The 23,426-nt window shown below is 40.6% G+C and overlaps 4 protein-coding genes across 5 annotated transcripts; 2 read left to right on the forward strand and 2 right to left on the reverse strand.

Annotated features, from left to right (window-relative positions):
• Window positions 1-5,803, forward strand: slc29a3 (solute carrier family 29 member 3). The gene is made up of 7 exons (XM_026356405.1): window positions 1-123; window positions 782-862; window positions 954-1,346; window positions 1,915-1,997; window positions 2,316-2,542; window positions 3,424-3,586; window positions 3,903-5,803. Exons 3-7 carry the CDS (start codon window positions 1,026-1,028, stop codon window positions 4,522-4,524), a joined length of 1,416 nt encoding a protein of 471 aa, XP_026212190.1. The 5' UTR covers window positions 1-123; window positions 782-862; window positions 954-1,025; the 3' UTR covers window positions 4,525-5,803.
• Window positions 5,413-13,564, reverse strand: psap (prosaposin). Of its 2 annotated transcripts, XM_026356403.1 has the most exons (15): window positions 13,408-13,441; window positions 10,425-10,558; window positions 10,216-10,290; window positions 9,970-10,095; window positions 9,170-9,385; window positions 8,935-9,078; window positions 8,797-8,853; window positions 8,497-8,502; window positions 7,713-7,883; window positions 7,498-7,590; window positions 7,220-7,403; window positions 6,814-6,977; window positions 6,646-6,726; window positions 6,290-6,397; window positions 5,413-6,139 (listed from the first exon to the last, which is right to left on the reverse strand). In XM_026356403.1, exons 1-15 carry the CDS (start codon window positions 13,439-13,441, stop codon window positions 6,104-6,106), a joined length of 1,629 nt encoding a protein of 542 aa, XP_026212188.1. In that variant the 3' UTR covers window positions 5,413-6,103. The 2 variants fall into 2 exon arrangements, with proteins under 2 accessions (XP_026212188.1, XP_026212189.1); XM_026356404.1 differs by lacking the exon at window positions 8,497-8,502 and having other exon boundaries at window positions 13,408-13,564.
• Window positions 13,565-14,591: 1,027 nt separating this feature from the next.
• On the reverse strand, window positions 14,592-15,776 carry mrps6 (mitochondrial ribosomal protein S6). The gene is made up of 2 exons (XM_026355662.2): window positions 15,304-15,776; window positions 14,592-14,707 (listed from the first exon to the last, which is right to left on the reverse strand). Exon 1 carries the CDS (start codon window positions 15,640-15,642, stop codon window positions 15,310-15,312), a length of 333 nt encoding a protein of 110 aa, XP_026211447.1. The 5' UTR covers window positions 15,643-15,776; the 3' UTR covers window positions 14,592-14,707; window positions 15,304-15,309.
• Window positions 15,777-15,995: 219 nt separating this feature from the next.
• nolc1 (nucleolar and coiled-body phosphoprotein 1) lies at window positions 15,996-22,839 on the forward strand. The gene is made up of 14 exons (XM_026355657.1): window positions 15,996-16,132; window positions 16,462-16,517; window positions 17,021-17,172; window positions 17,267-17,373; window positions 17,476-17,584; window positions 17,727-17,848; window positions 17,996-18,101; window positions 18,479-18,616; window positions 18,695-18,769; window positions 18,848-19,123; window positions 19,300-20,670; window positions 20,822-20,949; window positions 21,691-21,774; window positions 21,861-22,839. Exons 1-14 carry the CDS (start codon window positions 16,022-16,024, stop codon window positions 22,017-22,019), a joined length of 2,994 nt encoding a protein of 997 aa, XP_026211442.1. The 5' UTR covers window positions 15,996-16,021; the 3' UTR covers window positions 22,020-22,839.
• The last annotated feature ends 587 nt before the right edge of the window (window positions 22,840-23,426 follow it).

Here is a 23,426-nt window from a genome sequence, read left to right on the forward strand (position 1 = left end):
GCTAGGTGAAGAATGTCGTTTATCAGCTGTCCGGAAAAAAAGTTTGTTGTGAAATGGATTTTTGTGTCAGTGTAACTCTTCGATAGAGACAGAGACAAGGGCCATAGAGTTCCTAACAGTGAGGTATGTTTGTTTAATTCTTTATTTCATGAGCCGAACACCAACCTTGTTCGTTTACGACGTTTGTGTGTGGCTCGTTTGTTACATGCTGGAATAGCCTCTTAGCCTCTTAGCTAGCCACCAATGTTTGACTTGTCAAACGCGGTGTCTGCTGCACACACACGTTTTATAGGCCTTTTTAGTAAAGCAAAGACCATTTTGCAAGAAGAGTAGTGACGATCGTTGGTAAAACTATTGACACGGAAATGTTCCACAAATGAAGCAGTATTGTGTAGTTGGCAGTGAATCTGTCTAATTCCTTTGGTAAGCATCATGTGAACAATGCTTCCTCATTAGTGGCATATCTGCAAGCTCAGCTTTGTGCTGACATTTCCTCTGCAGTCGCTTTAGGTTTATGGTTCAGTCTCATGACTTTATCTGCGTGCATCATCATCATTCGTTTTTTTTTTTAACACGGCTAGTGGAGTTGTAGTTTGCAAAGCAGATGCTCACTTGAGATGAAAGTAATGATCAGTCAGTACAATGAGTCATTGCAAAAACACACGACTTTAGAAAACACGTGATAAATTACACACGGTGTGTTTTGAATTACCATGATACCAGCTACTTCCTTAACACACATCAGTTTGTTGAGGGTTAAATACGACTCATTGCTATGCAGGTGGGACTGATCTCAACCAGCTGCAGCAGAGAGGTTGGACCAGAACATGGCTTCACGCCAAACACAGTCTGTTTTGCACAAGTAAGCCTCATTCAACTTATTTCATCATAATGTCACAGTGATGTGTTTTAACTTTCACTTTAACTTTTATATTTCTTCTTTGCATTCACAGGTTCTGATTAACTCCTCCGCTCCTTTTTCTCTCATCTCTACCTTGTGAGTCTCCCTTATTCTGTCTGTGAAAATGGACGGCGCAGAACGTGTGTCGCCCAGTCTGAACTCCTCATATGTTCCAAATGCACCTGGTAACCACAACGTATCTGAGGATGAGGAGAGCGAGGACCAGAGTCCCTCTGCATCACTTCTGCCAAGACATTCCTCAGTGCCTCTGGCCGTACGCTACAGTCCACAGGACTCTTACTGTTTGGTGTACATGATCTTTTTTTTGTTGGGCATTGGCTCCCTGCTGCCGTGGAATTTCTTCATAACAGCCAAACATTACTGGCTTTACAAACTCAGTAACAAAACTCACAGCAACAATGCGGAGCAGCGTTCAGACCTCAGTGTGAGTTAAAAGAGTACTAAATACAAGTGTGCTATATATATTGTGCGTGTGTGAACACAGGAAGAAGCACATTTGTGCCATATCACGTCTTTCATTGAACTGTAAAAATACTGTGACAGATGTGAGCATAGTGTCCATTCACACAGAAATCCAGTGCAACACAATCGTACAATTAAATGTACTAAATTAGAGTTGGAGGATGTGAAAGATTCAAAGTAAAAAAAAAAAATTGATGGTTTTCAATATCTTTAACTGATACAGAAGTAATTCATGGTGACATACGGTGTGTTGTAATGGTTAAGCAACCAACAGTAAGTGTCTTTCCTCAGGATTTCAATTAATATTGACCTGTATTTGCTAAGACAAGAGAAACAACTGTTAAATCAGTTTGGATGAATTCTGGAGATGAATGTTTGCTTTGATTGAACTAAAAAATATAGCAAATGTATGTTGTTGTTTTTTTTACATTTCTACCATCTCCTTTCACTTCCTCTCACATCGTGTGAAACCCTATGTGAGTGTTACGTTCAAGCAAATGTTTTATCTTTTCTCTTTCAATTATTTTCAGGACTATTTTGAAAGTTATCTGTCCATTGCCTCCACCATTCCCTCTGTGCTGTGTCTGATCCTCAACTACATCCTAGTTAACAGGTTGAGTCCACATGCACACACACACACACACATACACATACACAAGCACAGTGAGAGCACACTTGTGTTTTTTTCTCGTGCCGACTTGCTCACTCTGTTAACTGTGATATGTCCTGTGTTTTATCTCAGGATGTTTTGATGTTGCAGTGACGTATTTGATTATATCTGCAGTATTATAATATGCATTACAGTAATATAATGTATCCTGTGACTTTAAAATCTGTGTGTCCATTTACATTCTGCCAATATTAGTCTGAAATAACTGAATTATTTGAACTCCTGCCTAAACCTAATGCATGCATTTTGTGGTGTTGATAGGTTGTCTTCAAATGTGCGGATTATTTCGTCACTCCTTGTGATCTTCTTGGTGTTTGTGGTGACCACGGTGCTGGTCAAGGTGGACACGTCAGATCAAACGGTGGAGTTTTTTGCTGTTACACTGGTCAGTGTGGCTGTCGTCAGTGGAGCCTCCAACCTCTTTTCTGGTAGTGTGTTTGGGATCAGTGGGCATTTTCCAATGAGGATCTCCCAGGCTCTGATAGCAGGTACCGTTCTCCTTAATGTTACTGTTTTCTTTTATTGTTTAATATATAATGTATTATTGTACAGATACGCCTTTTGTTGCCTTAAAATCCGAAAGTATGTACTGTTTAGCTGTATTCACTGTCTTAATGTAATGTAAACTTACATAACATCAACATTGTGAAGCACAGTATTGAATACATTTGCATATGAATTAAGTAGGACTAATACTGCTTTAAACACTGCATTTCCTTCTATATTTATTTTATGCCAGACCAGTATTGTGACATACACTCACTGGCCACTTTATTGGGTATACCTGTAAAATCTAATGCAGTCCAATGCTGCATCTCTGCCATTAATTCTACATTACAAGGTTATACTTTCTCAGTTTTTGCCAAAACTGTCACAAAAGTAATAATTCTACTATATGTTTATTATTAAAGTCATAGTGGGTGGTGTTTTACTGGAGCACACTATATTAGTAAGTTGGCCACCCTATTAAACATAATAAATGAGGGTAAGGATAAAGTAAGTTCATTGAATTAATGGGTTTTAACATGGATCTTACTAACCTAACATGTTAGAATTCTGCCTCTTGTTCATTGCAAAAGCATGATGAAAAAGCAATGAATAAGCAGAGACAGAAAATGAAGGAAGTCACAGGGCATGACTAACATTTCCAGGTCAGGTTTGGAAAACTTTTGCTACACATCACCCCACTCTCTCCATCAGGTTCTGGCAGTTCTCTGTTGTGTGTTCTAATAAAGTCACATTAAATATGGATTTATTAGTACATGTAACATATACAGTAGAATTAAACAGTGTGACATTTGGCAGCTTAACATGTTTTTCTTATTAACAATCTTCACAATAAACCAGTCACTTTGTGTTTGTGTCTCAGGCCAGGCCATGGGAGGCACGCTCAGTGCAATTGCATCAATAGTGGACCTGGCAGCAGCTAAGGATGTGACAGACAGTGCTCTGGCTTATTTCTTGACAGCTGATGTCTTCATCCTGCTCTGCCTTTTCACATATCTGCTGCTACCCAAGCTGGAATATTCAAGGTCAGTACTATCAGAGATATTCTGTTTACAAGATGGATACATTATGAAATGTAGGTGATTACATTTATAAAAAATCAACAGAACCAGGACACCATAGACTAAGACTTCTCTCCTCTTCTATTTTGCATACTACCCACTAGATGGTGTCAGTGACAGTCTAATAACATTACAGTTCAGAGGACAGGCTCAATTCGTGTTTTCAAAGTAGAGAAAATATTTCAAAAATTAGAGCTCAGTCTCACTGTCAAGATATTTAGAGATTATAGATGCATCTACTATTTTTAAACATGCTGAGTTCTGCTTTTCTTCTCTCTAGACACTACATGCCGACAGCAACATCTACCACTTCAGCAGTAATAAGCGAAGCTGGAGGCTCACAGAGTCGAGCCTCTGTGCCACCACTTAAGCCTATACTCAGGAAGACTTGGGTGCTGGGCCTGAGTGTCTTCTACGTCTTCTCTGTCTCTATCATGGTGTTCCCAGCAGTATCCTCAGGAATCCAGTCTGTAAACAAGGACAGTGGAAACCCATTGACAACAACTTACTTTGTGCCACTCACCAGTTTCCTCTTGTACAATGTAGCAGACTTCTGCGGCAGGCAGGCTACAGCGTGGCTGCAGGTCCCGGGCCCCACAAGCCGAGTCCTGCCTGCACTGGTTGTGTGTCGCTCCATCATGGTGCCACTTTTCATGTTCTGCAACTACCAACCAAGGAACCACCTTCACACAGTCCTGTTCACCCATGATGCGTATCCTGTGGTCTTTAACTGCCTTCTAGGCCTCTCTAATGGCTACCTAGGCACTCTACCAATGATTTATGGACCAAAGGTGGTACCTCGGGAGCTGGCAGAGGCCACAGGAGTTGTCATGTCCTTCTTCCTCACTCTGGGACTAGCTATGGGTTCTGCGTTCTCAGTGCTGATTGTGCACTGTATCTGATGAGGCTGCTAGACATAAACCAGTTATTTAAAGTAGTAGACAGTTGAGTCAGTGCGCCCCCTGCTGATGAATACCAGAGCCTCATCACTGTCATGCTACGTACACCTGTAAAACCTGTTTCAAGGAAATGTGCTGGTATTCTTGAAGAAAAAGCCTCAACTCTGGCATACCTCACATTGTGTTATGTTTACACCTCTGTGGCTTTGGGCTGAGTCTACCCAGACTTGGCCTCTACATAAGGAGGGGATTTTTTGGAGCATTTGCAATAAATGCAGTCTGTAAAGTATAATTGTATACTTGTTAAAACAAATACACTTTGTACAAGTTTTAGATTGGAAGGTGAAAATGTTTGGTACATATGGTGTAGGTGTTATTTTAGTTCAGTATTAATAAGCAGTTGGAAAAGACAAGTACATCTTGCTGAGGAACGAGTGGAAAAACTAATTTGATCAGTGAACATCTTGATTTGTCTGCTTTCTGTAAGCGCTAATCTTCATCAGACTAAACTGAAAATTTCCAGTAAGGTCACTTGTATGTCATTTTTTTGCACTTGAGCTGAAACTAAAAGTTTTAAAGGCTCTCTTATTTTACTTTTCTGCATACTAAACACATTCTCAAAAAAGGTCTTTACCTCCTCAGAACCTCAAATTCCCATAATAACTTGCTGAATTACTGATAACTTAAAGAATGCCCAGTCTTTTACATTTCTGAAAAACAGTTTAGTCATTTAGTATGACATAAGCACAATACTGACCTAACAGGTATTTTATCTAGACATACTGTAACAGCTCCTGGTCTGTAGAAATAGGAACCTTGTAACAAAGAGCCAGAACCGACATCAATTTTTACTCATCTAAATTAAATAATAAAACAGACTGTGGATTGGCATAATTGGGACAATTTTTAATTGTTAAAAATGTACAGATCAACTGACAATGGCTCAGGCCGTGAAGCAAACAAATCTTTTTGTACGTTGAAAACAGTGTTTTACAAACATTAAGAAGAGTGCAAAGAATGGGATGTAAGTGGAACGTAAACCCTCAGATTAATCTACTTACCTGCTCTTTAAAACAAAACATTTCTGCCTACAAAATAGTTCTTTATTTAGAAGATCAAATATATTGCTAAAAGTAATGCGGATCATTCTGTACATAAAGGTCTTCTGTCTGTATTCAGTTCCTCTGCAGAAGAGGAACTGAATATAGACCACAGCAACATCACAAAACATGTGAAATCTCAGTTCTTACATACACCACACCCAAGCAAGCAGGTTAGGCAAGTACAAAACTGCAAAGCGTGACACTGAAGCTCTGTGATATTTGCACATTTTAAATGAGTAATAGACTGAGCTGCAGGCCACTACACACTTATTTACTTCTCTCCTGCTGCCCTGAAAAAAGAAAAAAGTCCAGTCCCTTTCCATAATGACAATCAAAATATCAAAGTTAATTTAAACATAAATTGCAGTCATTTAATTCTATTTAATAAAAAGGAAAACAGGACAAATTAAAAGTGGGAAGCAGCACTACATTATTTTCTTTCGATTCCCTACAGGTCAGTTTTTGCAGATTGTCTTCCTCTATACCCACACATGGCGTCTGCAGTGCTCCACAGCCTGAAAGACACAAAAGGATAGGTCTCTCACAACAAATCTGAATCGCTTTTATTTAACGTAACTTTTATTATCAGTGTCAGTCTGTCTACACGGAACCATAAATTTGGAGAATCATTACAACCCTAAAGATTGTACTCTAAGACTACTCACATTGCACCGACTTGCTGTCTCCATGTTCTTGCACCAGAATGCAGGTCCCCAGCTGCACTGCTCTGTTCCAAGGAGCCTACGCACAGCTTCAGGGCAGGCTCCTAGTTTCTGTTACATACACATACAAACAAAGCTTAAGTACTAAACTGGGCTACAGACCTCTAGTGCATGTCACATTTCCTAGTTGCAGTCTATTATCAATTTACAGAAAAAGACTCAACTGACAGTAGCTGTTAAGTCAGAAACATTTTCTCTAAGGATCTCTAGGAGTAGGTGGGTAATTATTTATGGAACAATCATATGTCTTGACAACATGTTTCATTGTTACTAGGTAAATAAATCAGTTTGCTTTTTACCATACACACGAAGTCTGGGTCAAGCATCTGCAGCAGCAGCTGCACAAGCACCGGCTCATATTGTTCAATCATCTGGTCGCACTGTTGACACAGACGCACACAGGGGTTAATAAAAGGCAGTCACATGAGAATAGGTGAAAGTTAAGCTAAGAAGCTGCCACAACTTACTTCTGTCTGGAAAGCGTCAGGCAGGAAGTTGCACACTTTCCTCACAGCCTCCTCAATCTGAGCCTCAGTAGCATTCTTCTCCAGAATGCTGTCGATGTAAGTGACAGCCGCCTTGCACACTTCGCAGTACCCACCAGCTTTAAAGCGAGTCTGGTCAAGTGCAGCTGAAAAGAATGAAAGCAAATGAAAGCTTTATTACCCATGTGGAAATAAATACACCTATGGTAAATACACCATAGGTAGCACAACTTCCCAGCAGAACTAATTACAATTGAAACTGAGCAAATTATGTTCCAAGATTCTGGCAAGCGAGAGATCAAAGGTGACAATTGTTTTATTTTTTTCTCCCCAGAAACAAAAATGTTGAGCAAACATATCCACTTTGCATTGAAAAGTGAGAACTTACGGATATATGCACTCCTGGCTCCACTGCAGAGACCCAACACTGTGCAGACAGTCTTGGGGTCGGCCTCTTGCACCAGCAGTTCAATAATGGCCTCGCCATAGGTCTCAATCAGATCCTTACACTGGGCAGTTAGACTGGAAGGCAGAAATGTGCACACCTTCTCCACAGCATTCTTCACCTCCTCCTGAGACGAAGACAGATGGATCAGCTCGACATTGACAGTTTGGCATCATTTAGTTTTTATGACCATATTAAAAACACATATGCACACATCCTACCTCTGTTTCATGATCCTCCAACATAGTCTCCAGTTGTTTCATCACATACTCACAGATGGCACATGTTGGAGAATCACGAACACGCACCATTGGCTAGAAAACAAAGAGGTGATGTCAGAGGTCATGACAAGTACAATGCTGTGCCACATAACTGATTTTTATGCTATAGTACAATGAAGTGCTGTAGGAGTCAGCAAGTGCCCACTACAACTTACCTTTACAGATTTGTCAGCAGCAGGCTTCAGCTTGGTGGCAGGGAAAAGCTGGAGAGCAGGTACAGCTTTGGCAGCAGGTACCACCATGGCAGCCTCCAATGTCATCATGGGAATGGACTTTTTCATATCAGCACTACAGAAGCCACCCAAAGCGCAGATTTCCTTGGGTTGCTGAGGATTAAAACAGATAATTAGACATATACAGCCTATGGTTTGCAAGATTTGCCACATTGCATGCTGTTGGCATAAAACCACATTTCAAACCAATGTACTGTTCGGAAGCATTCCCACCCATGCAATATACTTTCTATGTTGCATCTAACACAGCCTTCTTTTCCCAGTGCCAAACACACATTCATATCGGCAAAATGTTTGTTTCTGCAGCTCTAAACTGTTTGTTAAAGAAAGAACAACCATGGAGTAGAATAAAGATTGTGCTTTTTATAGTGTTAAGACCAGTGTATCAGTGTACCAACATGTACAGTACACAGTAAGTCACAAGACCCAAGCACATATCATAACATCCAAGCGTACTTTAAATAACATAGCATTGTACGTGCATTTAATGGGAAAAACAGCAAAGAATGTGGCAATGTGGTCCTTTACTGCAGTGAACCAACAGGCACTTAAGTGTCAAGTCATTCGCCCAATGAGCCAAGTGCTCAAGTGAAGTAGTCTCACTGATGAGAGCTACAGTTCAGCTGAGTAGCGCTAGTGAAGTGGACAGCACAAGAAGCAGGAGCTAAGGGTTAAGAGGCTACAGGCTGAACACAGAGAGACCTACCTGTTCCTGAGAAGCAGCACACAAAACCCAGGGCAGGAGAAAACAGAGCAAGACAACATGAATGGAGAGAAAAGTAAAGAAGGAAAAACAGGCAAGAAAAAAAAAGAAAATAAAGAAGTAAGTGATTTAAAGATATGAATAAATTGCAGTCAGCAGAGCAGGTGATGACCTTTCAAAATGTACAAATTATCACAGTCATTAGTTTTGATGACCAGTTCATTTTTTTCCAGCATTCAAGTATAATCACCATTCACGTTAATGTGGATTACTAATAACCAAAACATAAAGAGGCTTTCTCACCATAGACATAAGCTGCTGGACAACAACGGGACCATACTGGCTGACATACTGCTTGCACTGCAAGGAAAACAAAAACTGTTAACATACATTTTGGGACATAAATATATGCACAAGTCCTCCATTTTGTGGGGCTCTCACCATATCAGCCATGCCTGGGCCCAGTTCGTCACACTTGCTCTCATAATTCGCTATGAGGGAGTCAACAAATGAGGAGTTGGCCTTAGCTTCCGCTTGAACAGAAGTAATAAAATTGATGCATTGCTGGCACACGTCACCACTTTCCTACAGAAAGAGACAAATAAAAAAAATATTTGTCAGAAACATGTGCTGCTGTTGGTCAAAGAAAATTTTTTTAAAGAACTAAACAGTATACCTGTTTTGGAGTTTCTTGTTTGGGGGCCTCTTCCTTGGGACTCTCCTGAGGATAGAGGAGCTCAGGCACATTGAGGAGGAAAGGAACCACTTGCTGGGAAAGGTCAACCTGGGGGATTTCATTGGACATAATCTGCTCCTGGGCTTGAACCTCAGCCAGGGCTGCCTGCTGAGACGTACACAGGCCCATGGCACCACAAGCCACACTAGGATCCTCCTTTTATTTAAAAACAAAAAATACACATTTTTAAGGTTAAGTTACCAGAATAATGGACACATTTTTTGTGATATTTAAATTAAAAAAAAAAAAAAAAAAAAGCTGCAAGTCCAAGTCGTGACCTCGCACACAGATAAATTATATTTGAAGTAATTAAATGACATTTATAGGCTCTGTGAAGAAACATTTGTTTGTCAAAGTTGATGTCAGCAGGTGAGAAAGAAAGAAACTACATCAAATGCTCTCCCAGTCACGAGGTTCAATATTACACAATGGCTGCTCTGTTCCCATTTAGACTTAGACTCACTTCCTCATCAATAGCCCTTATTCAGCTCACAGCCACTTCTGTTTTTTTTTTTTTTTTTTTTTAAACCAAGAGGCAGACAAAGAATTGAAATGTGTTAGATGAAGCTTAATGATAAATTAAAAAGCAAACCAAACATGAATTTGATTTCTGCTACACTTGTCTGTGGCTCATATCAAAGCACTGACATTAAACATTAAAAGACCCTGGAGTTTATCATACATCTACATTTAAACTGAAAAAAGGTTGAGATTTGGACAATGATGTTGACGGTGCTCACCAGTTCTCCAGTAAGGATTCCTATGATAATGGGGTAGTAGTTATCCACGATCTCCTTGCACTCTGCGGTCAAACCTTGGTCAGGGATCAGCTGGCAAGCCTTCTCCAGGTACCCAAGAACCTCAGACTGCAATAATGGAAATAACACCATCAACATCACTGTTGCAAATAAATGGACTGTAGTTGAAAGAACTCGTTTTTCTTAGCCAAGATATTTCCACATATAGGTATTTGTTTTCAAACTCACCTCAGTGGCATTATCCTTCAGAATCTGCTCAACCACCATCAACACCTCCTTGCACAAGTCACATGGCACAGTTTTCTGAAACCAGACACATTTATGCATGCATAGAAAGATTACACAAAGATGGCTTTTTATTTTTTTTAAAGACTGAAATGAAACAAAGCATTAATGAGACTTTCATGGGGGAAAAAAAAAAAAAAAAGCACTCTCACCATCTGGGGCTTGTTCCACACATTTTGCTGGCAGTGGGTCACAGCTCCACACAGAGATGCTGTCTTTACATTTTGGCACCAGTAGGGGGGGCCACGAGCACACTGCTCAGTGCCTAGCAGAGGAATTGCTACAGCTGCAAAGTGCATAAAAGTAAAATTTGTTACTTTTCAGGAAGCTTTGCTAAATTTATATCTGGTTATGTTACTACTGTTTGAAGAGGAAATTACACAACAAGCATAAGTTAAATGTATGTACAGATTAAAAGTTTCTTCCTCTTAGGAAGTTGAACAGCTATTGGTTTGTGGCTTGATCACTCTACAACAGACAGACAGACATTTTAAGTCATCTGAATCTCCAGACAGTCTAGTTTATCTGAAAGTGGAGCCTATGGTGTATCACAACTGTCATGTGAAGACCAGGAATTTCAAGGCGAACATACTTCCTCAAAACAAAGGAGGATGTTTTTTAAGATTTAACTTTCAACTGTGACACTGCATAACAGGTTTATCTTTTAATAACCCAGTGGAAAAAGAAGAGGTAAAAGGTCAACTCAAACAGTGTCAGCTGAGTTTTAAATATGTTTTGCTGATGACAGGCTATGCTGCATTTTTTTTTTTTTTTTTTACTGAATCATAACCGGTTGCCAAGTGTGATAAACATGAACAATGATCAGTTTTAATACAGATGTGCAGTCACCTGTCAGCCAAAGACAGGTTTTAATCATTTGTGTCTGGTCGTTCAAGCCTCTCTAAAACTGCAGAGTTAATGCTTGTTATAGGAGGAGGAATGTTTGCTCTGTGAAGCTAGAACTTGTTCAAACACTGACAACTTATAGGAAGATATCCTGCATAACTGCTTTATAAGTTGTAGCAGGGGAAAACACAATAAATCCTATTAGCTCAAATTGCTAAGTCGCATTACCATTTGCCTCTAAATCATTTTCCCACCATCAACCACCAAAACACAGCCTCAATACCAGGCAGAAAGCAACAGACCAGAAGAGACATCCATGGGGGTATTTGTTATTTACATATGATTTACACTTGCATACATGGGTGATTATTGGTTATTCACATAACATTTAGGGACAATGCAAAAAAGAGGTTCTTTAGTTCTCCAAATTACTGAAGTGGAAAAAGTGAGGTGGGAAATCACCTAATATTCTTGCAGTAACGTTTCCTGTTTTCTCTACTATATTCTTTTCCTTGCATTAAAAAACTGAAAGCAAATTAAAAAGGTGATTTTGAGATGAATGAGTCATTAACAGATGATAAAAACAAGTATAAACAGTTAACTCAGAACATGAACTGATTGGTATGCAAGCGCGTGAGCCAGCGGGCCCTTTGGTGATAACGGACGGGAATTGGCACAGCCGGTCAGCCTGAACTGACAAACATTCAATCACCCACCACTGTGAAACCCGCCCTGCTCACTCTTCATACCAACAGAGTTACAGGGCTGGCAGGGAACTCCCACGCTCCTGTTGAGTCACATGAGTCCAATAAGATAATAAGCCGTTTTCCACAGACTTCACCAATGAGGATGACAGGACAGGGCAGTAAACGCAGCATAATGTTTGCTGTACATTTGGTTTTATTTAAATGAGCTAAAGCAGAAAGAACAGGTTAGCAGTTTTACAAGAGGTCAGCCAAAAAGACGGGTTATTTTGGGCTCATTTTGTGAGGCCGGTTGTGAAACAGAAAAGCTCATCATATTTTGAGTGCATCAACATCACATGACGTAGTGAAGCACAAAGTGCTATAAACAGGATTCAGATTTCATTGTTCAGCAGCAGTAGGTGACCTGAAAAACAGTTTCAGTTTAGCAATCTACAAATTATTTTACTTAGCAAACAAAGATCAGCAGAAACGACCTGCTGAACAATGACTGCAGCAAACACATGCAACTATGTGGAAGTTAAAGTTTTAACTAGAAGACAAACTGACGATAGTGACTAAATCCACAAAGCACAAATGTCATGACTTTAGGGAATCAATATTGTCAGTGGACTCAAGAAACCACAGCTTCTCCCCCTGATAACAACCATTCAATTAACATCCATATTCCAAATGTCACAAGACCAAGCAGAGAGTGTGTATTGTGCATGCACATCATTGTGCATGCACATCATTGTACATGCACATCATTGTACATGCACATCATTACTTCAGCAAAAACAACGTCTGTTGATTTCAATGACCCAGTTTAATCTGGACACAAAGATAAGTCACCTAGACTATTAGTGGTTAAAGTACACATGACGAACAAACGACGGTGCGGGATTGATAGCTAAATAAATCCTGAGGAACAACAAGCGAAAACAAAACTTGAAAGTTAACGACATGTTACTGAAAAGCTGAAATGAAAGTTTCTAGTTGAGAGGATCTATCTAAACTTCCCTATTAAAAAAAACAAACCAAAGGTCAACAAAGGAGCGAGTACATGTGATGGTCAATGCATAGCAATGCTAATGTCAGGGTGTATCGGCACTAATTTAACGGATAACGCAAAACACGCTGAAATTTATAAACGAACTACAGCAGAAGTATCTATTACATAGTGTGCACATTGGTCTGTGTCTATACATGTTCAAAACAAATTTCGTCATGGCTGCTCTACATGGTACCTCCTGGAAGCTAAACTTACTGTAGTGTTTAGCTAGCTAACGAGCGTTAGCCGAGCCGTTGCTAACGAAAGTGAGGGCCAAACCTGACGCCTTTAAACCTCAAACACAGATTTATTTAAAGTAAAGTTTAATGAGGATATCCCGTAACTCGTAGTTGTAAAATAACAGAACAAGCTAAATTAAAATTAGCCGATGTTCTTCCTAAAGTTAACTTTGTCAAAACGTTTCCGCGTTGCTAAAACGCATTTCACGCTAACGCTAGCTTGTTACACAATCAACGAGCCTTTATTCAACTTAACAGTACCACCACGTACAACAGCACAAACACCAGTGTACTCCCAGTGTAAGGATTTTACCTGAAGACACGAAAAGCAGAGGTAGGAGCAGCATGACTCCGCTGTTTTCCGGCTCGTCTGGGTGTTGTTATTGTGGGAGAAACAGCCTCGTCAGTATCGAGCTCTGCAATGCAGACGGTGTGGCTGCTTGTTTCTTTTATGAAGTCTCTGTCAGCTGACTCCTCAAGACATGTGACTCTGACTCGGCCTTTGTGTGTCTGATGCGATCATTTAGTGAGGAGATCAAGAGGCGTTCAAAGGTGTTTTTGACTTTTAAATATAAACACACAACAGGCGTGTGACCCAAATAAGATAAGAGCGATTTTCGAAGGAAACATCTGGGTTAGTTATTTACAGCTTTATGTGTCAACACAAAACAAAAGGTTTATGTGCTGTTGCAGAGCAGTAGTTTCAGCAGTGTTTGGACAACACTTCTAAAGTCAATTTCATACAATAGCTACATTACACTTTATCAGAGTGAATACCAATTCCAATCTATTTCATTTAAACGGCTTCAAGTGACCCAATAAATATAAATGCAAGATGATTACTTTATGACTGGATTGAAATACAATTCCAGTCCAATAATAAAGATCAAAGATTAACAAAGATGAAATACCTGAAAAACAGTGGTAACTCTTCTTGATCTTGAAATCTTTGGATAAAGAACCAACTATGAACAAACACAAAAAAAGGAAGGGGAAGCATGTGTGATGTGTGATAATATAAACTAAATTAAAGGAAGATCCTGCTTCTGAACCCTTGTTTGTAAAGCTGGCCTAATTAAAATAATGCAAGGTTGTTTTTAACTTTAACTTTTCAAGTGACTGATTAAGGATGGATGGCTACCTTAACAATACTTAACCTTCAAATACACACAATTAAAATTCAACATTAAGTATTCAGTAAAATTCTGTTTAAAAATGGGGTATTCAGTTACAGATATATTTCTATGTATTAGTCCCATTACATTACTTTTAATTTCAACTTTGACAGTTTTAAAAAACTATTGACGACATGCAGACTGACACTGAAATGTCTAATCATTTAATTAAAATTCTCCATAAATGCATGATTACAGGGTGACTAAAATAAAGCATCTACAACTGAAGTAAAATAGCCATCACATTTTAAGCCTTAGCGTTATGTGTGCGAAAATGTGTCAACAAGATGTCAAAAAAAAAACAACCAAAAAAACATGCAAATATGATAGCAAAAAAGTTTATTATGACATAACATCCAAAGGCAGATCAACAACTTATGAAATGTTCATAGAGGGAGGCATCACACTGTACATCTTCTGGATATGAGCAGTGAAAACCTGTAAAGAAAAAGGAAACAACCATTACGTCAGGTTATGTTACAGCAGTCAGCAAAGCCAGCATAAAAGAAAAGATAAAGGACACTAACTGTATAAAAACAATTAAAGTCATTAGCCAAACTGTGGAGCCTGACTGATTCTGGATCACTGAAGATGGGTCATGAAATTTACCGTTTGAAATAATAAGGTTGACCTCTGGTGGACAAACTATTTAAAGGCAATTTATATTGTTGACTCCAATTTCTTGTGTCAACAGTGTCAGTATATTCATATAATGTCATGTGTCATAAATCAAGTAAAACAAGAGTTTGAGTGATGACAATGATACTGGTAGTTTTAATGTTGTGGTAAACAGAAGTCAGCATGTAAACAATTTTATGCTGGCCATCATTAACAGGTGTCAGAACACACAGTGTTGTTGTGTATGGAGTTTGAGGCCACAGACTGATCAGGCACATGCATGAATTTAGCCTTATCTGCAGCCTTAAATCCATAACCTTGGCACACAAGTGTGGATCAAAGCAGCACTCTTGCTCATACGCCAGTCGTGGGTTACATTCAACAGATACATTTGATTCACGCAAGGCCCTCCTTACATTCAGTCACTGCTGGGGGCCGCAGCAGGGTTTGCTGGAGACCTGGGCGTCCTTCTTCAGCACGGCGGGCCTCACGACGTCCACGTCACGGTGCAGGTGATCCAGTAAGCCTGTAAGGATGTTGGGCGCTGCGTAGAAATCGATCAGAAAGTAAGCCCCTCGGGTGTGTCTCTGGTTGTGTTTGGTTATCTTGTAGGGCAACAGTCTATCCCCAAGGTTCTCCAGGTTCCTCACCACCGCGCCCCGCTCCATCAAAGTCTCCATTGTCCGCCGGAGAGTCGCCGCAGTCTCCGGCCGCTGCATCGCCTTCAGGATTAGGGACAGCTCGTAACGAGGCATGCCGTCTCCGAGAAAAAACTCGATTCACACTTTTATTTGAGCTGACTCAAGGTGAATGTCAATGCATTAGTCAGTTCAAAGACGACCATGTTATGACATGTGGGACAGAAAAGGTCCTTGGTTATGACGTATAAAGCATGCGCCTGTATAATGACGACATGGTTAATACGAAAAATAAGACAAACCGACTATAAAATGTGGTGTCGAAACAGCAAAGTTATCAAATGTAATTATTTCAACGCTATAGTGATATAAATATATATCTATCTAATATATATCTTATTGTAAAAGGAACATTTTGAATGTTATGCGCCTGCGCGCATGCCCACAAGTTAGGGTCCTGGGCACTTCCGTCACTTTCTGAAGGAGCGTGGCGAAGATGGCGGCGCAAAAGTCGGTGCCAAGTGATCTTTACAAATGTGTCTATTCATTTCTGCTAGAGAACAAGTTCAGCAAGGCGGCTCAGCAGTTTCTGAAACAGACTAAAGTGGTAAGCGACTGTTGTTGTTTGTTGACGTGTTGTTTGTCTCCTGGTGCTGAGAGACACGGACTGCACGAGGAGTCCTAAGGCACAGCAGCCGGTGGAGTTAGCACGTGTAGCGGCACACGAGCAAGCTGTGTGTCAGCTGCCACTTGTTCAGTGTGACAAATAGTTATAACATTAACTATTAATAATAGTTAACAATACGTACTACATTGTTAATGGACGCCACAGTCTGCTGCGCATTGTAGCGAGATGCAGCCGTGTGTTAAATCGTCCCGTTACAGCCTCCTGAGGGTTGTTGGCTAACAGTTAAAGGTTCACGTGTTTCTCTACAGAATCCACAAGATCAAAATGAAGAAAGCCTCGTCAACATCTACAACTTCTGGGTCAAGTGAGTCATTTATTCATTCTATTTATTTCTTCTTTTTTTTTTGGTGGTTTATTTAGCATAAGTAAGAAAATGTGGGAAATCCAGCTCAAACATAACTTCTCAAAGGCGAAACTTTAAACTTGACTGATACCTGCTAACACTTGAACTGCTAACAATACGTGATACTCTGGTTTGTTAATCCTTGAAGTTGACTCCATATTCCCAAAATCCAAATAAAATTTATCCTAGTAGCTAAAGTATTCAATCACATTTATACTGATGCTGGTAATGAGTATTTTCCTTTTTAAAAGACATTTGTATAAGATAAGACACTTTAGCTGGCCAGTTTGTACCAGTGTTTATTCACTCTGCTAGCAGCTTCGCTACATTGTCGTTATTTGTGTTCATCTTGAGTAGAGAACAAATGGTATTCAAAAAATAAAATGTAAGCTGTCTATTTTACAAATGACACATTGTACTTTTTGGCTACAATCTCCTTTTAATATCACTATGGTTGTTCACAGGTCCCCTGAAGCTAAGAAACGAAAAGTGCCTGCTAGTCAGGCTGAAGCTACAAATGGTCCTTCAGCCAAGAAGGCAAAAACCAGTAAAGAGAGCTCCAGCAGTGAAGAGTCAAGCAGTGAGGATGAGAAACCAACTAAGGCAGCCCCTGCAGGTAATATCAATATGTTAATGTCTCAGTCTGAAATCTTCACTTCAGTTATTGGGGCATGCTTTTCTAAAATGTCTCTATAATCGATGTAATTTAGCTGCCAAGGTGGTGTCTGCTAAAGGTGCAGCAGCAGCAGCTGCTAAAGCTGCATCCAGCAGTAGTGAAGACTCCAGTGACTCTGAAGAGGAGAAAGCACCTGCAAAGGTAGAAGTAAACATCCAAATAATAAATGTATTAATTTTTTTATTGTTGTAAGGTTATGTTTTTAGCCTTATGCTCTTATTAAAATGTAGTTTCTGCCCTTAGGCTCCTGTGAAGCCTGCTGCTGCTGGCAGCACAAGGAAGAAAGACAGTAGCTCGAGCAGTGAAGAATCTGACTCTGAGGATGAGAAACCGGCTAAAGCTCCTGCATCAAGTGAGTTTATAGCCAGAAGTCAGTAATACTCATTCATGCAGCTGTCTTTAACTGTGACCTGTGTTAAAGTTGAACTCAAGATAAAAATGTGTTTTGTTTTGTTTTTTGTTTTTTTTTAATCTAATTTGCCTCTGATTAAAAGAAACTAAGCCAGGGACAGTCACACCCAAACCGGCTGTTCCCTCGAAAGGTGCAACTCAGAAAAAGCAGGAGAGCAGCAGTGAAGATAGTTCTTCAGATTCTGAAGAGGACAAACCAGCCAAGGTATTCTAAAGGGCCAAATGTTTTAATATAATTTTTGCCTTCATTTATGTAAGGTTTTGAATAATGTAGAGCAACTTCAATTAAAAACACACTGTAAGTGGATAAATGTGTAAAATAGTCTCTAACTGCTAATCTGTGTCCTGATAGGCTCCAGTCAAACCAGCCCCTGTCAAAGCAGCTGCCGCTGCAGAATCAAGTAGTGAAGACTCATCATCTGAAGATGAGGCTCCTCCCAGCAAAAAACCCAAACCAGGTGTGTTTTATACATCATATACATCTGCAGAAATACAACAGCTTCCACATACTACATAAGACAAAACTGCAATGTCTTGTTGTACTTGTAGTGGGTTCAGTGATCAGATTCACTGCTCAGTCAGTACTATGGGTAGTCCTTGTTCTGTGTTCTTTTCCTGTCCAGAACTACTCCGTGTTTTTCTGTTTTGTTTTGCCATCTCATCCAAAAAGAAAGTGAAAGCTTGCTTGCTTTTTGGTGTTGACGCATGGTCATAACTGTCCTCAATGTTTGTCCTGCCTGAAGAGAAGATGGGATCATCCGGTCCAATTTTTTCTGTTCTTAAATCAATTAAATGTTGTTTTTAATGATGCTGATCAGTTTCCTTTGTCTTGTAGGGGCATACAGTGCAGTTCCACCCCCTGCTTCAATCCAGAAAGGTCCAGCTGCACCAGCAGCAAACAAAAACAAGGGCAAGGACTCCTCAGAGAGCAGTGATGACAGCAGTGATGAAGAGGAAGAAAAGAAAATAGCTGGTAAGAGGTTGCCACCATTCTTATCGCGAACTGTCACTGTTTTTGAAGGCATGTCTAACAGCTTTGCAACCTTCACAGCAAAACCTGCACCAGTAAAGGCTGCTGCCGCCAAACCTGCTGCAAAGAAGCAAGAGTCTAGTTCTGAGAGCTCAGGTAACATTTAGGATTAAAATCTGTTGTTTTTTGCTTAACGTGTTAGGACGGTGAAATAATATTTTTGTGTGTTTCCAGATTCAAGCTCAGATGAAGAGGAGGTGCAGAAACCTGCAGTCAAAGCCACAGCAGCAAAAAAAACTCCAGTCAAACCTACCCCCGTCAAGGCTGCACCTGCTAAAGAGTCAGATGAAGACTCGAGTTCTGAGGAGGAAGCAGAGGTGAAAAAACCTGCAGCGAAGGTGACTCCAGCTAAGGCTGTCATAGCTAAAGCTCCACCTGCCAAAAAAGACTCATCAGCACCTGCAACTGCCAAGATTGCCCCAGCTAAAAAAGATGAGTCCTCAAGCTCTGGTAAGAGATGCCCAAAAAGAAAGTGAGCTCTGCATCTCTATTGTAAACCCCCTTGCTTTCAATTATTCATCTTTCTGCTTGTTTTTTTAGTTCATGCTGCGTCATACCATACACAGCATGAACTGTGTCATGTTTGGTGGTGAAGACGTTTTTGAAATGATTTTCTTTTATTTCAGATTCAGATAGCAGCTCTGAGGACGAGGCTCCAGCAAAACCCCCCACTAAAGCTGCAGCCCCAACTGCAGCTTCTAAAGCACCAGCCAAAACAGCAGAGAGCAGTTCTGAATCAGAGGACTCCTCTGATGAAGAAGAACCAACAAAGGCTAAGCCAGCAGCAACTAAACCAGCTGCATCAAAGCCTGCTACTCCTGCAGCTAAACCTGCAGCTAAACCTGCTGCTGCAGAAAGCAGCTCTGAGTCAGACTCCTCTTCTGAAGATGAAGAACCAGTCAAGGCAAAACCTGCAGCAGCTAAACCGGCTACCCCTGCATCAAAGCCTGCTACTCCTGCAGCTAAACCTGGTGCTAAACCTGCTGCTGCAGAAAGCAGCTCTGAGTCAGACTCATCTTCTGAAGATGAAGAACCAGTCAAGGCAAAACCTGCAGCAACCAAACCGGCTACCCCTGCATCAAAGCCTGCTACTCCTGCAGCTAAACCTGCTGCTGCAGAAAGCAGCTCTGAGTCGGACTCATCTTCTGAAGATGAAGAACCAGTCAAGGCAAAACCTGCAGCAGCTAAACCTGCAGCAACCAAACCGGCTACCCCTGCATCAAAGCCTGCTACTCCTGCAGCTAAACCTGCTGCTGCAGAAAGCAGCTCCGAGTCAGACTCATCTTCTGAAGATGAAGAACCAGTCAAGGCAAAACCTGCAGCAACCAAACCGGCTACCCCTGCATCAAAGCCTGCTACTCCCGCAGCTAAACCTGCAGCTAAACCTGCAGCTAAACCTGCTGCTGCAGAAAGCAGCTCCGAGTCAGACTCATCTTCTGAAGATGAAGAACCAGTTAAGGCAAAACCTGCAGCAACCAAACCGGCTACCCCTGCATCAAAGCCTGCTACTCCTGCCGCTAAACCTGCAGCTAAACCTGCTGCTGCAGAAAGTAGCTCTGATTCAGACAGCTCTTCTGAAGATGAAGAGCCATCAAAAGCCAAGCTGGCTGTAGCTAAACCTGCAGCGGCTAAACCTGCGACCTCTGCAAGTAAACCTGCAGCAGCAGAAAGCAGCACTGATTCAGACTCGTCTTCTGAGGATGAGGAAGAAGCAGTGAAGCCCAAACCAGCCACCCCAGCTTCAAAAGCCTCCACTCCTGCAGCAAAACCTGCGGCAGCAGCGAAGAGCAGCTCAGAGTCTGACAGTGACAGCTCTGAATCTGAGAATGAGGCAGTTAAACCTGCAGTCAAAAAAAAAGCTGCTACCCCTGCTGCAACAGCCAAGACAACCCCAGCAGCTAAATCTAAAGAAAGCAGCAGCTCCACAGACAGTTCATCAGATGAGGAGGAAGCACCACGCAAAGCTGCCACAGCACCCTCAACCCCGGCAACAAATAGTGAGTCTCATTTATGTCAAATTAAATATATTTGAGTGAACAGTGATTAGTAGGAAGGCCATGATTATCACATTTTGCGATGCCCAACACGTTTTGGTTTTTTTTTATTTTTTAATATGAGTGCATGTAACCGTTTCCACAATTAATGAAGGTTCCAATGGAAAGAGGAAAAATGACGAAGAATCGTCAGAAAGTGAAGAGGAGAAAACAGAAATCACAACACCAAAAAACAAGAAGGCAGCAACCACACCTCAGACTTTCCCCAAAGCCAATAAGAAGGTAAGAGACTGGAACTAAGTCATAAGCCTCTGTTTCACTGCCTGTTCAAGGCGGGAGTATTGTGCCATTTTTTTTCTAGCACCTCTTGACTTGGTGCTCAGTTTCTCCTTATTGTCTACCAACATAACGGGGACATTGTTGACTACTGGCACTAGCTGTAGTGATTGTCTGATTTGTCAGAGGGTCTGTGCAATGTTTTTTCTAGGTGTTATCAACACTGTGGTGGTGGTCAACATGTTAATGAGTACACTCAGATTTAGATTAGTAGCAAGCAATGTGTTAAGACATACTTTTGAGGAGAAACGGCAGGACTTGTAAAGGACTACTCCATCGTGCAAACAGATGGATAAAAATCAGCTAAACAAAGTGGTCTACTCCTTTTTTAGCCCAATTTTAGCTCGTGTTATGATTCTTAACTTGACCCCAACCTTGCCCAAACCTAACAAGGTGCCTCTGCCTATTCCTGACTTGAATGTTGTAGTGGTTCTTAAGAGTCTCTCTGTTTGTCTTCTACCTTGTATATTAAATGTCCCGGCTCAAACACCTGGATACCGGCATCTGTGTAAAAACGCCATGCTGCCAACTTTGAAAGTCTAGTGTAAATAAGCAAAGCTGTCACAAAGAAGCGTCAGCTTAACAGCAGTATGCCAGGGTGTCAACAGTAAATGTTTGGTTTTCTGAAACAAATCCAATCAAAAAATGTTGCTGGATTAAAGCGATTTAATTTAACTTGTCTTTCAGTCTGGCAACATACCATTCCGAAGAATAAGAGAGGAGGAGGTAAATGTGGATCCACGACTTGCAGACAACTCTTTCGACGCAAAGGTGAGTTCAGTAACTTTGAGCATCCTAACATTAAGAATGTATGGATGACAGAACATTGATCATGTTAATTTGACTTTCAATTCCAGTATGGAGCCAATGGGGACTGGGGACAGAAAGCTAACGATGTGCTCAAGTTCACAAAAGGCAAGTCATTCCGGCACGAAAAGACAAAGAAGAAGAGGGGAAGTTACCGCGGCGGAGCCATCTCCACTACAGTAAACTCTATCAAATTTGACAGTGATTAGAGACTTTCTCACTCTGGTCCCTCCCACCCTGAACTGTACTGTACCTGTGTGATCAGGACTCTCTCTCTCTGTGTATACAGTCGTCCCCACCCAGCAGCAGCACACTAACAAAGGAATGATCTGCAACTCTTTAGTTTTCTAACAGAGTATTGATTTGATCTCTGATCTGAAAGCATGAGTTAGTGGAGCTGTGGCAGTAGGAGACAGATGTTCCCAGCTGTACTGGTTGATGTTCATGTGACAAAAAATATACAGCGTATAGCCACTAGGTGGCTGCAGGCCACCTGTTGAAGGTAGAAGATGTAGAAAAATGCTTGTTTTTACTTTATTTTCAAATGACAAATGTCCTGAAATTCTTTTGTAACAAATTTTCATTTATCTATGTGAGACTGACAGCCATCCACCACGTGCTCTCTGATGTGTTTAAAAGGCTGATAATGGTTTTTAATCAATCATATGGTCTGTCAATTGTTTTTGTTTTGCTGCATTTGGATGTACAGGGGATGAGTGCTTGGGATTTTCCTCTTAATGTACTGTGTGTTAGGTTTATTCCATTTCAACATTTAGGACATTAGAATATTTTCTCATGATGTTTAAGCCAATTTACCTTTGAAACAGTTTGTGTTGGTGTTAGGATGCCCTGCAACTATCCCTCACTGCTCTTGTTGACGTAATTGAATTTATTTACAAACATAACTGAGAGCCATGTTTGTTTCAGTTATTTAATTTACTGTACGAATCTTTTTTCTTTTTTTTTTTACCAGTTCTTGTATCTGAAACTAAAGACCTAACAGATTAAATGTGTCTTCATTTAGAATAAGTACCCCTAGTCTCTAGTAGTATTCTACACAATTTAAGCTGCTTTGTGTATAATTTTATATTTACATATATCATTTTCAGTGGGCCTTTTCTGGAGCTAGCATAAGACTCTGTCCATTCACCAGGCTGCCCTGCTCTCTATGCTCCACTGAGCTGTTCAGGAACTATTCCATGTGAAATTTCAATAACATGAATTCTACATTTACAAGTCAAGCAGAATTCTGTAACTCCTCTGGTTTGAAGAGACGTTAAGAGTCTCACTCAAAAACCTTGTCATGGGAATATCTCTGCACTGCTGCAGAGTTTTTAATAAGTCTGTGACAGCACATTTTCACTTTAAGATAGCCATATTTCTATTTTCTAGAAAGCCAGATTGTTCCCTAAGTAATGGTCTTTATCCCTACAAATCCAAGAGAAATGCACTCGGCAGGAAAGACTCCCTTGTGAAATGAAAAAATGAGTCAGAAAATGTACATGAATATTTCGCCTACGCCTCTAGATGGCAGCCACACTGTAATCTTCAGCTGGAAAGGTGAACCTTGTAGTACTATACAGTTAATTTTAAATCATCGCTGAACAGTTTCTACC

This window comes from Anabas testudineus, chromosome 15 (genome assembly GCF_900324465.2).
Source record: "Anabas testudineus chromosome 15, fAnaTes1.2, whole genome shotgun sequence".
Taxonomy (NCBI): Eukaryota; Metazoa; Chordata; class Actinopteri; order Anabantiformes; family Anabantidae; genus Anabas; species Anabas testudineus.